The sequence below is a fragment of the Trichechus manatus genome, unplaced genomic scaffold (assembly GCF_000243295.1).
Source record: "Trichechus manatus latirostris isolate Lorelei unplaced genomic scaffold, TriManLat1.0 scaffold00028, whole genome shotgun sequence".
In the NCBI taxonomy this organism is placed as follows: domain Eukaryota; kingdom Metazoa; phylum Chordata; class Mammalia; order Sirenia; family Trichechidae; genus Trichechus; species Trichechus manatus.
In genome coordinates this window covers 17427712-17443591 of record NW_004443964.1, presented here as the reverse complement: position 1 = coordinate 17443591, position 15880 = coordinate 17427712, and the positions used below count along the sequence as shown (strand labels likewise).

Sequence of the window (15880 nt, the reverse complement as noted above, 5' to 3'; positions counted from 1 at the left end):
AAAATGTTCTCAGGTGGGGAGACTATAGGTGTGTGCAGGTATCATCTGTAGGAGACCCCTGGGAGTCTGGGGGGCATAGGAGGCTCTGACAGCTTCTCTACTGTTGGATATCTCTCTCTCTAGATATAGATATCTAAATCTATCTCTATCTTTCTTTCTATATATATATAGAGCTATATCTAGAGCGAGGTATCTGTATATCTACACACATACATATATGGTTTTTTAAAACAAAAATGAGATCTTACTATGCTTACCGATTTTTTTTGTTTTGCTTGACTCTTGAGCCAAGCTATGAGAAGTAACGAACTAGCATGAGCTTCTCAAACCACTGGCCAGGCCTGGCCCCCAAGGGGGAGCTCACTGAGGACTGAGACCACATCCATGGAGTCTGGACCAGAGCTCAGCAGAGTTGCTGGGATGGCGACCACTCCCCAGGCCTCACTGTGCTCCTCTCAAAGGCAGCATCAATAGATATACTCTATCCCATAATTGTCAATGGCTGAATAGTATTCAGTTGAGTGGATACACCACCATCAGACATTTGTTATTTCTAATTCTTGGCTGATAGAAACAAAGATGTAAGGGATAAGATGAATCTTTCTAAAACATGGCTGTGCCCATCATGCCCTTACTTCTCTCCTGCTCGAAACCCACCAATAGCTCTCATTACCCACACGGTGAAGCCTAAATCCCATCACTTGGCTTTCGAGTCTGACCTGTAGCTGCCTGGACCACTGGAACTTCTACTGCTCCCTGCCGGGCTCCTCCACCACAGCCAGACAGTTTGACCCATTACAGGCCTTGTCCATTCCTGTCTGTGTGCCTGTGCTCAGGCGGTATCCCCAGCCTGGACCATCCTCTCCTTCCCACACTGCTCCATCCCATCGGCCACCTCCCCAATGATGGAGTCCTCTCATTCTCATCATCCCTTCTTGTGTATCACCAAGAGGGGACTCTGCATAGTCTTGTAGTTTTGCTTTCTTTACATGGGTATGTTTTTGCTTCCCAAGAATGCTGGAGCAGTGAGGATACGCTACTGGGTACCACTCTGTGTCTCCAGAGTTCAGAACAGCATCTTACACATACAGACACTTCCTTATGCCAGATTTATTGATGGTGATCACAGCAGTAGGCTTCGTCTTTCTACCTGGAATGACGGTGGGGATGGAGAGATGCTCCTCTGTCTTCCTCCTGTTTACTTGGAGCCTGTGTCCACAGTGCCTGGGTCTCAGCTTGTTGATGGCTGTTGAAGAGATGAGACGTGCGTGAACAGCTAATGCACCCGCCACAGGCCCCCTCCTCTGCAGACAGGGACTGAGGCGCAAAGGGAGAACACAGGAATGGTCTCTGGTTCTAGACACCAGGACTGCCGTGAAGAGGAGCGAACAAACATGGAGGGTGGTGGAAGGGCAGCTCAGGGTGCTAATCCCAGCTTCCTGTCCAGATTTTCCTTGACTGCTGCCTAGGGCCTATCTTAGGATGGTCGCAGCTGCCAAAATAGATCTCCCCATCACCTGTTCTTAGCAGAGAAGACCTTGCCGAGCCCCTGTCAGAAGAGGCATGCTTTGGTAATTTTTCCAACAGCAGGGACGGTGGTGCTGCACTCCCCAAGCTCCTTCACCTCTGAGAATCAGTGGCTCGCCCAGGCCAAGAACCAGGGAGCAAGCAGCTGCTGCGGGAGAAATCTAGGAGTCAGCAGTGCATTTCCAGCCAGGGCCCCCGCCTCTTCCGTGAATCTGGCCTGCGCTTCCTGCCTTGGTCGGCTCCAGACACCAGTCTTCGGCCCGCAGGGACGCCCTTCTAACACACACAGCGACAAGGAGCAGATCCTCAGCCCTCCTCACTCACCTTCCCTGGCCCCCAAGTCTACCCTATTGCTCCTACAAAACTGTCACTTCCGGCTTAACGCATCATCTGAGCCAATCCAGCTCTGAGGCCTGGAAACCGAGTGTCGGAGTTGGGGCCGGGCCTCCCCAGCCCACGCGTTCACTCTACAAACGTTCCCCGCCCCCCAGGCACAGTACTGGGGATGAGCAGGACTAGGAGGTACACAGAGGAACAAGACGCGATGTTCAGGCAGCCCTGGCGCAGGGGGATTTGAATTGGACCCCTCGCAGAGAGACAGGCTTCTAGTGGGTTCCTCAGGGACCCCACGGGCCCGGGAGTAGGAGAGAGGAGGGCGCAGGCAGGCCCGGGGCACCAGGGCGGAGCCTGCGCGTGCTTGGTAGGAGACCGGCGCCCGCTGCGTCGCCGGCGTCGCCATGGTAACCCTGACCAGCCTACGCCCGCCATGGCTGGCCCAGCGGGCGGGAGCTGGGGCCTACCGCCATCACAGAGTGCAGCCCCAACGGTGAGGGCTGGGCCGGGGAGCAGAGCCGGCGTTATTCCGGGCCTGGGGGAGGAAGTGGCGGGGTTGGGGAATGGAGGAACCGAACCCTGGAGAGAGTTGAGGGGTGAGGAGATCGACCCCAATCCGAGAGGAAGAGACTTGAGCGGGAGGGGGATGAGTGGAGAACGCGACCCTGGCAGGATTAGGGGTGCACCCTGCTGGGGTAGGGCTACAGCTCGCGACGTACCCCATCCCTTTTCCTTCTGGCCTGTCTCGCCACACCTCTAGCCCTGGGTGACCGTCCTGCAGCCCCTCCCGTGGGTCGTCCCGCCTCTGCCCCCGCAGCTGGGCCGCGTGAAGGAAGGTGAGACTCCGGGCCGTCCCCCGCCGCCCCCGCCCCTCTGCCCTGCACATTCTCTGGGCACCCGTGCACCGCTCCTACTTCCGAGCGCCCGGGGGCTGGGGGTCTGGGAAGAGCTCTGGGGTGGGGGTGGGGATGCAGGTTCGAAGGCCCGGCGTGGACTTGCTGAACCGCTGCCCCCTAGAACTGCTGGAGTTGATGATGCTGCAGAATGCGCAGATGCACCAGGTACTACTCAGTCGCCTGGTGGCTTGGGCGCTGACTCCCGAGCCCGCCACCAGCCTGCAGGTACGTGTGCCAAAGCATAGCACAGGGGCTACGGGGGTCATCTGGGGTCGCCCCGCCCTCCCGGAGAAAAGAACCGGGTGGCAGAGGAGCACGGAAGCCAGCACACACCCATCTGGCTGAGTCTGTTTGGCCATCTATTGCGTGCCAGGCCCTATGTCAGCCTCCACGGGGGTCCCCAAATCCAGCTGACCCAGGCCTTTTTTAAGGAGGTCTCCCTGCAGTGCATCCCCCAATGGACTGCAGGCCCCACTGTACCCTGGTGCCTGGCACTGCGCATGACACTTACCAGGGGCTCAATAGTTACTTGCTGACAAGTGAATGAATACCTATGAGTACAAGCCATCGTTAGCTGTGACTACACAAGGAGGTTCAAAGCGTGAGCACACACTTGGTTGGGGATGAGGAACGAGGAGAAGCAGGTGGCATTGAGCCAGCCCTTCACTGCCAGTCAGAGAAGGCTAGGGATGTTTCCACCACCCAGGATCGCAGGGGCGGAGTCAGGAGGCACATGGAGGAACCCCTGGGTGTGCCTCAAAGGCTGAGCCTAATTTTATCACCAGTGGGCACCCTGCAGATTTGTGAGCAGGGAAGTGGAGAAAGGAGCCTGCAGAGGCCAGGGAAGCTTGTGGAAGGCAGTGCCTCTTAACTGGAGGAGGGACCCTACCAGGGATCATTTTGGAGGTGGGATGGTTGGAGGGGGAACGAATGAAGAGCTGACATTGGCACTGGTGCCTGGGAGGAAGAAGAGGGGCTGCTGGCCAAGGCTGACAGGTCGGGAGTAGCTCAGGCTGGGTGGAAGTTGTGCACTAAAGATTAGTAAGTAGGCACAAGTAAGCCTGTGCGTACCTTGCTTATTGGGTAATCTGTTCCTGCGGGCCCCACCCCATCCCCATCCTGAATGGAAAACTGTGGACAGGGGTGTCATCCCCTCCACCCCCAGGCCCTCAGGGGTCCTTAGGATGAGCCCAGCTCTGGAGTCACTCCTGGATTCTTCAGTCCCTGCTCTACCACTTACTAGCTAGGTGACTTCAGACAAGTTGCTCAGCCTCTCTGAGCTTCAGTTTCCCCACCTGCAAAATAAGGAATAAAAGTCTACACAGTGCCTTGCTCGCAGGTAGTAAATGCTCAATAAACGGTAGCGATGATTACAATATGGATCTGAAGAAATTATTTAGGGGAACAGAGGGGTGGGGGAGGGACAGCCTGATCCTGTATCATCATCTCCCTGCCTACCCCCTTTCCCACAATCTCCAGGTCTACCTGGAGGGTCACCAGGAGTCTGAGGAGGAAGAAGAGCTGAAAGTCCAGGAGGGAGAGCCTTTGGTGTTCCACCACCACTACCTGCCCTGCCCGCTGCCCACCCTGGGCCCTCTGCTGCCCTGGCCAGCCCCTCTCCTCCCCCCTCCCTCATGTCAGCCCCATCTGCAGGCCACCCCCAGGATTCAGCACTGCTCTCCTGCCCCTAGGAAGAGGGAGGCGTGAGTGAGGCTGGGGGTCTGTGTGCTGCCAGGGCCCTGCTCTGGCATGGGGCTGGAAGAGCTCACCAGGGTCTGGGGGGTGGGTGGAGATGCTCAGTGATAAAACCCCAGAAGCTACCCCTCGACCTCTGATAGGGTTCTTCTTCTCCTCCATCACAGGAGAGCCGTGCCCCCGCCCCCACCCCCCAGTGCCACCGGGACTGTGGGTGCGGATGTCCTCCCAGCTTCAGGTAGGAGCCCGGGTGGTTGGGCGGTGGGGAATGAGGCCAGAGAGGCCAGATGCCGTGGCCAGGGGGGCTCATAACCTCACTGGGGGGGTCCACTGAGGCAGGAGGGAGAAAAGATGAGGGTGCTGTGTCTCTTCCAGATTACTATGATGCTGAGAGCCTGCCATGAGTATGGATGCTGGCCCTGGACCCGTGCCAGCTTCATCACAGGGTGGAAACTCCCCTGGGCCCCCTGCCCCTCTAGCGTGCCTGTGGTCTGTGCTCCACGCCTAGCAGCCCTGCCATGCCCTGACCCTGGCGGCCCTCCCCTCTGGTGAACCAGTTCCCTCTGCACCCCACTGCAATCCTGAGCAGACTGATCTTGGCTCTGGGGTGAGAGCCTCTGAGACCACCACCCAGGGCCTGGAAGCCACGTAAAAGCCCAGCTCTGCCACACTGTTTCCTGGCCGGATGCGCTGACAGGGCTCAGGGCCTCCTGTTGGCCTGATAATGGTGGCGGGTGGGGCACCACTGTTTTCCACAGCTCTTTGAAGGCCTAGAGTGGTGGGTAGAGGGGCCCATAGCAAGGGGGGAGAGGCCTGGCTGGGGAGGGCCCTGGGGCTGAGCTGGCTCCCTTGGGGCTCCGCCCCCACCCCAGGAAGCTGGCTCTGTTGGCAGAAGGGAGAGGTCAGAGCTGTGTCCTGCTCCAACCAGGAGTGCCTGAGGTCTTGGAGGCTGAGTGGGAACAAAGTGACTTTCTCTGCCCCAGTGGGCCAGGGTGGCTTTCCCCCCACCCTCCCTCGGGGGAAAGAGCCACTCAGGGCTGGATGGGGGGTGGGGGGGCTCTGGTGCCTGCGCTGGACAGCAGGGGGCCTCCCCGTGGCCTGCGCTGGCCGAGGCTCTGAGAGGGCCCCTGTGAGTGGGAGGGAAGCCGAGGGAGAGAAGTCCACCCCTGCTGCCATTGGGTGTTATCCCAGAAGAAAGGGCACAGGTTTAAGTCCAGGTGTTTGTATTCAGAGTAGAAAAGGAAATGTCCCCAAAGTTGCTGCTTGTCACACAGTTCTTCAGCCAGGGTTGGTCCACAACCCAGAGGAAGCACGCTGAGGTCCAGAGGCTGCCACTCATGCCACCTGTGCCTGGTGGGCCCAGGGCAGCCTCCGCCAGGCCGCTAGTACCCCATAGGTACCTGTCCTCTTCTGGTGCCAGTGCTGGCCGAACACAAAGCACAGCAGGACAGACGTCACAAACAGGAACAGGAGCACTGACACAACCGTGACGATGATGATCATCTGGTTGTCCTGCATGGGCTCTGGGGAGGAGGGGGCAGTGGCCTTAGAAGTCTCTGGTTCCAGGAGATCCACCTGCCACCAACCCGCCCACTTATCCATGCTGCAATCACCCTGTGTACAGAGAGGAGTGGCACATGGTGTCTGCCCCAAAAATACCCTTTAGAAGAGTGGGCTGGAGTCCAGGCCACCAGCCAGGCCCCTGTTAGACTGTGAGGACAGATGTCTACCTGTCATCAGCCCTGGGGCTAGCATGTGGTTGCTGGACACCATGGTCTGAAGGGTGGTGTGGTCCAGGCCAAGCCCTCCTTGGGCGGAGCTGAGTGAACTTTATGCCAAGTCTCCCAAAGACGGTGAACACCTTGGCGACCCAGAGTCACAGGACAGCAGAATTGCAGAGGACCTTGCAGGTCAGGCCAACCTCATTGTCAAGAGAAGCCAAGGCCAGAAAGAGGAGAATGACTTGGTCAAGGTCTAACTAGCAGTTGTTATTGAGTCAACTTTGAGTTATGGTGACCCCATGTGTACTACATTAGAACTGTGCTCCATAGGCTTTCCGTGGCTGAGTTTTCGGAAGTAGGCCTTTCTTCTGAGGTGCCACTGAATGGACTCGAACTTCCAACCTTTTGGTTAGCAACTGAGCATGTTAACTACTTGCACCACCCAGGGACTCTTGATCAAGGTCACCCAGCTTGATAATGGCCAAGCAACTAGTCTAGCTCTCCTAGAACAGCTTGGCCTCTGGAACAGCCAGGGTCCAAGTTGGGGAATTGGGAGAGAGCTTTGGGGAACTGGAAGAATAAGAGGGAATCCTCTGGAGTTAAATGTGGAGATCCTGGTCCCTGTCTCCAAGCCAGCAGAAAACAGGACAGGGTTCTTCCCCTAAAGGGCTGGGAGTGAATGCCCTCTCCAGCCCCCTTGGCTCCCACTCACCATAGACCTCCAGCACCTGGGGCTCCGAGATGCTTCGAACAATGCCTCCGCCGCGAGAGCGCAGGTCCAGCTCTGCCTGGCATGAGAAGTTGTGGTGGCCGTCTTCCCTGTGAGCTGTGACATTCAATGTAGCTACGGCTTCTTGGGGGACAACTGTTGCCCCCTCAAAGGTCTGGTTGTACAGTGTCTCCCTACCACGGAGCAGGGTGAGGGTAAGGCTCTCAAGGGGCGCCACGCCAGGCACACTGCACTCAATGGTGAAGGGGTTGCCTATGGTCACCGAGGTGGGCTGCAGCTTCAGTATCACCTGCTTTGGAGGGTCTGCAGGGGAGAAAGGAAGGAAGTCAGGTCAGGGTTAGGGCGCAGTCCCAGCAGCCCCCACCAGGCCAGAGCCACCGCTGCCACCACAGTGTTCTCAGGTCCCTGGCTGGACTTGGGGGAAGGAAGAGGGCTGGGGTGTGGCTGCTCTACAGCAAGAAAGAGGAAGAAGGAAGCAGTTCAGGTTGAAGAATGTACTTGTGGTGGTTTTTCTGACATGGTTTCGGGAATGGACAAAACGGAGGTGCTCAGGTGTCTACAAAGAGAAAGTCCAGAAATTGTACAGCCAACTGGGAAGATGTGAAAGTTTGGATCTGTCTCTCTCCCCTCCAGGAATTAAATAGAAATTTCAAAAATGAAACAATTTGAGTAATTATGTTGATAAAGACTTGGAAGGAAGAGCTCGCTGGAATTAGTAGGTGAACGGTGAGGTTTTTCACTCGAGGTGGGGGCTGGAGTTAGTCTGGCCTTAGTTTCCCAAGATCAGGTTCATAACTGCCATGATTCCTTATCAAACAGGGCACCTGGTGCTACCCTGGATTCCTTTTTGAACTAGAATACTCTGCCTCCCCCCACCCCCCACCCCCACCTCTACCCCAGGATAATATGTTGGATTTAGGGCATATTTCTCTTCATTTGATCCACTGATGTTGGAATGGGGAAGACCCAAGTGACACCCTTAGTGCCAAGATAACTGAGAGAATCCTGGCCTATCTGGCGAGTTTTCGGGGCTCATGGGCAGGTGTGCGTGTGACAGTCACACATTTCTCAAGGGCCCACAAGGGGAAGATAAAAACACCGGGTATACCTCAGCCTGCAGTGGGGTGAAGGGGCCATTGGAGGGCTGCCCCAGCTCTCCTGATGATGCCCCCACTGCTGGGGTGGGGGGCACAGGCCGCTCTGGTGATGGCGCTGGTACTGATCTGGGAGGAGACTGTGAACACTGTTGGGGGACATTTGGATTTGTGTACATCTTGGTTAGATTGTCCTCCTCTGAGCAAGACTCAAATATCGGTGGCCTGCTTCTGAGGCCCATAAAGACTGTGAGCAGACTCTAAGCCACCTGGTTGGGGTCCTACTCCTTGTCACCTTGAGAGGTCAGGGAGGCTGGGGCCATGAGGACAGCACCCAAGGGCAGTGACAGAGAGCAGCTTTGCCTACATTCAATAGACAAGATTCTGCCTGTGGGAGAGGAGGACCCCATGACGTAGCCACTCACGGTACACACTGATGGTGGCATTCTTGGACTGCTGCTCCCCGAGGCAGGTAAAGTGGCAAAGGAGGACTGTGTCCTGGGAGATGTCTGAGATCAAGAACTGACACCACCGAGCCTGGCTGGCCAGTAGGGTCTTGGTTAGGCTGGTCTCCAGACCACCGCTTTCTGGCTGGGCACAGTTGGTGCTGCAGTTGACCTCCAAGGACCTGCTGGACTCCACCACCACCTGCTCTGGCCATATATATACCTCAAATGCCTTCTCTGCAGACCCTGGAAGACCAGAAACACTGGTCAGTGTCCACCTGGCAAAATGTCCCTGCTGTCCTGCTTGGTGGAGCTGCCCATAGCTGGTGGTCTGGATCAAGGGTCAAGGGCCCAAGAAGAAAGCCTAGGGATGGCCCCCCTGTTCAGGCTTTGTCACCCTACACCTAGACTGAGGGGGCTGCTTCCCAGGGCGGGCAGGGTGGAGGTTTCCTTCACACGCCCTGAGGCCCACTGGAAAAGGGGTTTCATTTTCACTTTGCCCGCAGCCAGCAAAGGCAATGCCCTCTGCTGCCCCCTGTTGTGCCCTAGGCCACGTCTGATGACCAGATAGGGGTCTGTCCTCACCCTTCCCTGAACCCCAATGTCCCTTCACCTCCTGAGACCCCACCCAGCTCACCATTCAGCCTCAACCTGCCACATCCATATGCCACAAAGCTATGGGCCTGTCCAACCTGGTGTCCAAAAGGCCAGGACCTCCCATACGCTGCCAGGGGCTGTGGGGACTAGAAGCCAGGCTGGCCCAACATCCTGTACCCCTGGCATCACGGCCTCTGTGTACAAAGCCTCAGTAACTTCGAAGCTGAGACCCCCTTGCCCCAACTCAAGGCTATGGGAGCAGGGCAGCCCCACTGAGGCCCTGTCCACCCCATCCTCTGGGCTGGCGTGTGCCAAGTCAGGAACCCTGGGCACCCACTTACCTGGGCAGCAGAGCAGGGTGAGAAGGGCTGCGGGCAGGACCCAGCAGCTAAAAGAGGACATCTTGGGAGGCCTCTGCGGGACAGCCGAGGGCCGCCTGCGGAGAGACGGAGGGTGTAGGTCAGGAGTGGCCGCTAGGAGCTGCAGCCCAGTATTTCCAGCATTCTTCGAGTTGATGATTGCATTTCCTCTCATTATCTGAGTGGTCACTGGAAGCCACCACACCAGCTGGCTCCCAGTGCTCCGGGCCACTGAAAATCCACACAGAGGAAGCTGGGGAGGAGCTGATAAGCAAGAGAATGAACAGTTCCTCCCAGCATGCTCCCCAAGCAGAGAGCAGGGTGGGTGAGGGGCACATGTATGGTGAAGCACGTGCATGTGTGCATGTGTGTGCACACAGGACTCAGGTGCACTGTGTGTGCCTTTGTGCATACACGTAGGAGAAGGACACCTTCAACCCCAGGTCCGGGGAACCCCCCCACCCCATCCCACAGGACACATTGTTGGAGTCACTTCTGGGTGGAGAATATCCGAGGTCAGGACTTGCAATCACTGTAGCTCAGGGGCAGAGGCAGGAAACCTGGACAGGAATTGAGATTCTCCAGCTAAACGCCCAGCACAATTCAACATGAATTTCCAATGAAAGTTTTCATCCTAAACCTGCCCCTGACTGGGCTGATTAACACTTGAGGCCCAGGACAGGTGGAAATGCAGCCCATAATAGCCCCCAGGTGGCACTATAGATCACTGGCCAGAAAAACAAACCCGTTGCCTTCAAGTCAATTCCGACTCATAGTGACCATATAGGACAGAGTAGAACTGCCCCCATGTGGTTTCCAAGGCTGTAAACTTTATAGAAGCAGATTGCCACATCTTTCTGCCGGGGAGTGGCTGGTGGGTTTGAACCACTGACCTTTCGGTTAGCAGCTGAGTGCTTACCCACTGTGCCTCCAGGGCTCCTTTTTCTAGGCAAAAGAAGGTACTATTTAATCAATTATGCTGGACCCACTGGTTAAACATAAGGGAAAAATGTACCCCTACCTCACACCAAATGTAGAAATCAATTCCATTTAGATTAAGGATTTATTTGTGAAATTAAAAAAAAAAAAAACTTCTAGGAGGAAATATGGGAGGGTTATTTTTAATGTCCGTAGGATGGGGAAGAATTTCTTAAATAAGACCCCAAAATCACCATAAATGAAATAAACAATTGATAACTTTGACTCCATTAAAGACATAAATATTTCAAAGAAAAGGAAACATGCCTGAACCAATGAAAAGATGCTTAAATCCAATAATAGGAAAGTTAAAATTAAAACCACAATGTGACACTACTTTATAACTACAAGATTGGCAAAAGTTAGGAATTCTGACAAGACCAGTTTTTAAAGAGGTTGTACGTCAACAGGAGCTCGTTTAATTGCTGGTGAGGGTGTAATGGGTCCTCTGGGCAATAATTAGGCATTATCTTGTAAAGCTGAATATTCTTATACTCTATAGCCCACAATTCCCCTCTTAGATATATGCCTTAGAGAAACTTGCGCTAAGAACCAGGAGGCATGTCCTGTCTTTATCTCTTACGACGTATGTAATCATGTAAACTTGGAGTCCCTGGATGGTGCAAACGGTTAATGTGCTCGCCTGCTAACTGAAAGGGTTGAGGTTCAAGTCCACCCAGAGGCACCTTGGAAGAAAGGCCTGGCGATCTATTTCCAAAAAATCAGCCATAAGAAAACCCTAAGGAGCACAGTCCTCATCTGACACACGTGAGGTTGCCATGAGTCGGAGTTGACTTGACAGCCACTTGTTTTTTTACCTGGTTAACCTCGGGCATGTCACTTAGCTTCTCTGCCCCTCAGTTTTCTCTTCTGTAAGATGGGAGTAATAATAGTACCTTCCTCGCAGGGTTGTTGAGGATTAAATTAGTTACTATTTTAAAGCACTTAGAATCACTAGCACATAGTACATGCTATATAACTGTTTTATAAAATAAAAATAAATAGGCACACGTGTGTGACGTTGCTGTTGTTAGGTGCCATCGAGTCAACTTTCGACTTATAGTGACCCCATGTACAGAGTAGAACTGCCCCATAGGGTTTCCTAGGGTATAATCTTAACCTGTATGCTGAGCAAATAATCCGAGAAACTGCACTATATGAAGAAGAATGTGGCATGAGGTTTGGAGGAAGGCTCGTTAACAACCTGCGATAAGCAGATGACACAACCTTGCTTTTGGAATATGAAGAAGACTTGAAGCATTTACTGATGAAGATCAAAGACTACAGCCTTCAGTAAGGATTACACCTCAACATAAAGAAAACAAAAATCCTCACAGCTGGACCAATATGCAACATCATGATAAATGGAGAAAAGATTGAAGTTGTCAAGGATTTTACTTTACTTGGATCCACAATCAACACCCATGGAAGCAGCAGTCAAGAAATCAAATGACTCATTGCGTGGGGCAAATCTACTGCAAAAGACCTCTTTAAAGTGTTAAAAAGCAAAGATGTCACTTTAAGGACTAAGGTGTGCCTGATCCAAGCCATGGTGTTTTCAATCACTTCGTATGCATGTGAAAGCTGGACAATGAGTAAGGAAGACTGAAGAAGAATTGATGCCTTTGAATTATGGTGTTGGCAAAGAATATTGAATATACCATGGACTGCCAGAACAAATCTGTCTTGGAAGAAGTACAGCCAGAATGCTCCTTAGAAGCGAGGATGGCAATAATTTGTCTCACGTACTTCGGAGATTATCAGGAGGGACCAGTCCCTGGAGAAAGACATCATGCTTGGTAAAAGTAGAGGGTCAGTGTCATGGATTGAATTGTGTTCCCCCAAAATATCTGTCTCCTTGGCTAGGTCATGATTCCCAGTATTGTATGATTGTCCACCATTTTGTCATCTGATGTGACTTCCCTATATGTTGTGAATCCTATCTCTATGATGTTGATGAGACAGGAATAGCGGCAGTTATGTAAACTTAATCTACAATATTAATCTACAACTTAAGCCAATCTCTTCTGAGATATAAAAGAGAGAAGCAAGCAGAGAGACAGGGGGATCTCATACCACCAAGGAAGCGGTGCCAGGAGAAGAGCGCGTCCTTTGGACTCGGGGTCCCTGCACTGAGAAGTTCCTCGACTGGGGAAGATTGATGACGAGGACCTTCCCCCAGAGCAAACAGAGAGAGAAAGCTTTCCCTGGAGCTGGCACCCTGAATTTGGACTTCTAGGCTCCTAGACTGTGAGTGAATAAATTTCTCTTTGTTGCAGCCATCCACTTGTGGTATTTCGGTTATAGCAGCACTAGATAACTACGTCAGCGAAAGAGAGGAAGACCCTCGACGAGATGCATTGACACAGTGGCTGCAACAATGGGCTCAAACATAGCAACAGTTGTGAGGATGGTGCGTGACCAGGCAGTGTTTCTTTCTGTTGTACACGGGGTCCCTATGAGTCGGAACCGACTGGACGGCACCTAACAACAACAAAAACAACAATGTTTACCTATGGGGCAGTTCTACTGTGTCATATAGGGTCACTATGTGTCGGAATTGACTTTAAGGGAGCAGATTACCATGTCTTTCTCCCATGGAGCCATTGGATGGATTTGAACTGCCTACCTCTCGGTTAACAGCAAGTGCTTAACTGTGGCGCCACCAGAGCTCCTTACATATGTGGTAAAGCACCAAAAAAAAAAAAGAATCAAAGGGATGGTAAACACAAAATTCAGGATGGTGGTTATGTCTGGGTGGGAGACGAGTAGCACATAGGGAGATGCAAAGTTGAGTGATATTCCATCCTTGCGTTGGGTGGTGGGTTTAGGGGTGTTCCTTATATTATTGTGCTGTATAATGTACATGTATGTCTCATATGATTTTTTTATGTATCATGTACCCTAGGTGGCACAAATGGCTTGCACTCAATTACTAACATAAAGGTTAGTGCTTTGAACCTACCCAGTGGTGCCATGGAAGAAAGGTCTGGCAATCTGCTTCTGTAAAGATTACAGCCAAGAAAACCCTATGGAGCAGTTCTGCTTTGTAACACATGGGGTTGCCATGAGTCACAATCAAAAATAAAAGTAAAAACTACAGCAACGAGTAACACATTTTTAAAAAGAAATTTAAGAAATCACCATTATTAGGGAGACATTGACTGCATACTTCTTATCTATAGTTTCTCAGAAGGACAAAGGATTATTTGAATCATTAAATCTTTGCATACCTCTATGACACCCCTATTTTTCTCTTTAAACAAGATGTTTAGCATGACTCACAAGTTACGTTTTCCAGTAAACCAGAGTACGATATTTGCTATTTATACTTGTAACATGAATTTTACCACCTAAGTATAAATTTCACAGGTTAATTCGTCAAGACTGAAATAAAGGCACTATATTAAAATGATTTTTGTTAGAATTTTGTTATGTTGAGCAACATGTTAGTACGGAAAGTTCATACAAACTAAAGTTTAGCATGAATTTTGGCATGTTTCAAACAGATCAGCAAATAGATATTACATTAATATAGTTTTTAAAAAGAGGGAAAAGAGAAATTCCTACATGTCCAGAAAAAACAACGTGAGCGTGGGGCAGGGAAGAGGCAGGTGGGATTTACTCAGTGAAATTAATCACCTGAATGCGCAAGAACGGAAGATGTACGCTGGGGGGAAAGGGGACGTCCCCGGCCCTCAGGCATGGGCTCCGAGGGACTAGATCGCCCCAAGTGGCCCGTGGACAAGAAGGCAGCCCCTCCTTCCCAAATAGGTCACCCAGATGGCAGAGCAGGAGAGGCAGGGTGGGGAGGGGGCAAAAAGCAGGAAACAAGCACAAAGGCCAGGGCTCAGAAACTCAAGACAGGCAGAGCCAGAGCTCACGGCACATGCACGGTGCAGTCAAACGGAAAGGAACTCTGGGGAAACTGAGGCTCATGGAGGAGGAGGGACTAGAACTCAGGCTTTGACAGTCGCGCAGAACTCCTTCCACGCTGCCAAGCTGAGACAGAGGGACAGTGAAAAGCATGAACTTACACTTGTGGGCACAGCCTGCGCGATTGAGGAGCGAGGGTACTCCCGGAGCCCAGGCTGGCGCTGTGGAGATGAGGGCGAGGGTGTAATGTGCTCGGGGTTGTGTTGCTGCCTCCACGGGCTTGCTGCCCCTGCCCGTGTCTGTTTGTTACATAGGGTTTCCGCCTTCTGTCCATTCAGGAGTCACATGCTTCTGGTGCTCAGGCTTATATCCCCCAAACTAACCACATGTTCACTTCTGCTTTCGTGTTTATTTATTTATTCTATTGTGCTTTAGGCGAAGTTAGGAGCGCTGGTGGCGCAGTGGTTAAGAGCTCAGATGCTAACCAAAAGGTCAGGAGTTCAAATCTACCACCTGCTCCTTGTAATCCCTATGGGGCAGTGGAATCCACTCGATGGCAATGGGTTAATCTTTGGCTGAAAGGTGGGCTTTGGGCGTGCCTTCAGTTCTGAGTTAGCAGAGTGTCTGTGGGCCATAGTCTTAGGGGTTCTGTCTTAGTCATCTAGTGCTGCTATAACAGAAATACCACAAGTGGATGGCTTTAACAAAGAGAAATTTACTCTTTCCCAGTCCAGGAGGTTACAAATCCAAATTCAGGGCATCAACTCCAGGGGAAGGCTTTCTGTCTCTGTTGGCCTTCTCATCAATGTTCCCCCAGACTAGGAGCTTCTTGGCAAAGGGACCCTGGTCCAAAGGATGCACTCTGCTCCCGGCACTGCTTTCTTGATGGTATGAGGTCCCCCTCTCTCACTGCTCACTTCTGTCTTTTATATCTCAAGAGATAGCCTCAGGACACAATCTAGTCTTGTAAATTGAGTCCTGCCTTACTAACACAACTGCCGCCCATCCTCCCTCATTAACATCATAGACGCAGGATTTACAACATATAGGAAAATCACACAGTACCAGGAATCATGGCCTAGCCAAACTGACACATACGTTTTTTGGGGGACGTAATTCAATCCATGACAGGTTCCTCTCGTCTCTGTCAGACCGGTAAGTCTGGTCTGTTTTTGGGAATTTGAATTTTGTTCTACATGTTTCTCCCACTCTGTCCGGGACCCTCTGTATGATCCTTATCAGAGCAGTTGGTGGTAGTAGCCAGGCACCATCTAGTTCTAGGCTTAGGCTGGTGAAGGCTGTGGTTCATGTGGTCCATTAATCCTTTGGACTAATATTTTCCTTGTATCTGGTTTTTTTCATTCTCATTTGCTTTGGACGGGATGGGACCAATAGATGTATCTTAGATGGCCACTTGCAAGCTTTTAAGACCCCTGACACTACTCACCAAAGTAGGATGTAGAACATTTTCTTTATGAACTACGTTATGCCAATTGACCTAGATGTACCCGGAGACCATGGTCCCCAGCCCTCAGCCCCAGTAACTCGGTCCCTCAAGGTGTTTGGATGTGTCTAGGAAGCTTCTATGACTTTGCCTTGGTCAAGTCGTGCTGACTTCCCCTATATTG

General features: G+C 52.2%; 2 protein-coding genes across 8 annotated transcripts; one reads left to right on the top strand and one right to left on the bottom strand.

The window, feature by feature from the left end:
• Nucleotides 1-647: 647 nt before the first annotated feature.
• Nucleotides 648-14478, bottom strand: ICAM2 (intercellular adhesion molecule 2). Of its 6 annotated transcripts, XM_023729353.1 has the most exons (6): nt 9381-9637; nt 8422-8688; nt 6885-7205; nt 5852-5974; nt 3997-4051; nt 1145-1246 (listed from the first exon to the last, which is right to left on the bottom strand). In XM_023729353.1, exons 1-5 carry the CDS (start codon nt 9571-9573, stop codon nt 4023-4025), a joined length of 933 nt encoding a protein of 310 aa, XP_023585121.1. In that variant the 5' UTR covers nt 9574-9637; the 3' UTR covers nt 1145-1246; nt 3997-4022. The 6 variants fall into 6 exon arrangements, with proteins under 6 accessions (XP_023585119.1, XP_023585121.1, XP_023585123.1 ...); XM_023729355.1 differs by lacking the exon at nt 5852-5974; XM_023729354.1 differs by lacking the exons at nt 1145-1246; nt 3997-4051 and adding an exon at nt 14414-14478 and having other exon boundaries at nt 5342-5974; nt 9381-9475.
• PRR29 (proline rich 29) lies at nt 2294-5177 on the top strand. 2 transcript variants are annotated; one of them, XM_023729356.1, is made up of 6 exons: nt 2294-2353; nt 2642-2696; nt 2878-2981; nt 4236-4459; nt 4619-4689; nt 4827-5177. In XM_023729356.1, exons 1-6 carry the CDS (start codon nt 2294-2296, stop codon nt 4853-4855), a joined length of 543 nt encoding a protein of 180 aa, XP_023585124.1. In that variant the 3' UTR covers nt 4856-5177. The 2 variants fall into 2 exon arrangements, with proteins under 2 accessions (XP_023585124.1, XP_004374487.1); XM_004374430.2 differs by having other exon boundaries at nt 2621-2696.
• Nucleotides 14479-15880: the final 1402 nt, after the last annotated feature.

What these genes read in the sequence shown, in the direction of transcription:
- PRR29 (XM_004374430.2), top strand. Translation starts at nt 2,294, where the DNA reads ATGGCTGGCCCAGCGGGCGGGAGCTGGGGCCTACCGCCATCACAGAGT. An exon ending in AGCCCGCCACCAGCCTGCAG is followed by an intron (nt 2,982 to 4,235) that starts GTACGTGTGCCA and finishes CACAATCTCCAG; the next exon opens with GTCTACCTGGAGGGTCACCA. An exon ending in GGATGTCCTCCCAGCTTCAG is followed by an intron (nt 4,690 to 4,826) that starts GTAGGAGCCCGG and finishes TGTCTCTTCCAG; the next exon opens with ATTACTATGATGCTGAGAGC.
- ICAM2 (XM_004374215.2), bottom strand. Translation starts at nt 9,573, where the DNA reads ATGAGAGGAAATGCAATCATCAACTCGAAGAATGCTGGAAATACTGGG. An exon ending in CACCCTGCTCTGCTGCCCAG is followed by an intron (nt 8,689 to 9,380) that starts GTAAGTGGGTGC and finishes CTGGTCTTCCAG; the next exon opens with GGTCTGCAGAGAAGGCATTT. An exon ending in TGCCACCATCAGTGTGTACC is followed by an intron (nt 7,206 to 8,421) that starts GTGAGTGGCTAC and finishes TCTCCCCTGCAG; the next exon opens with ACCCTCCAAAGCAGGTGATA.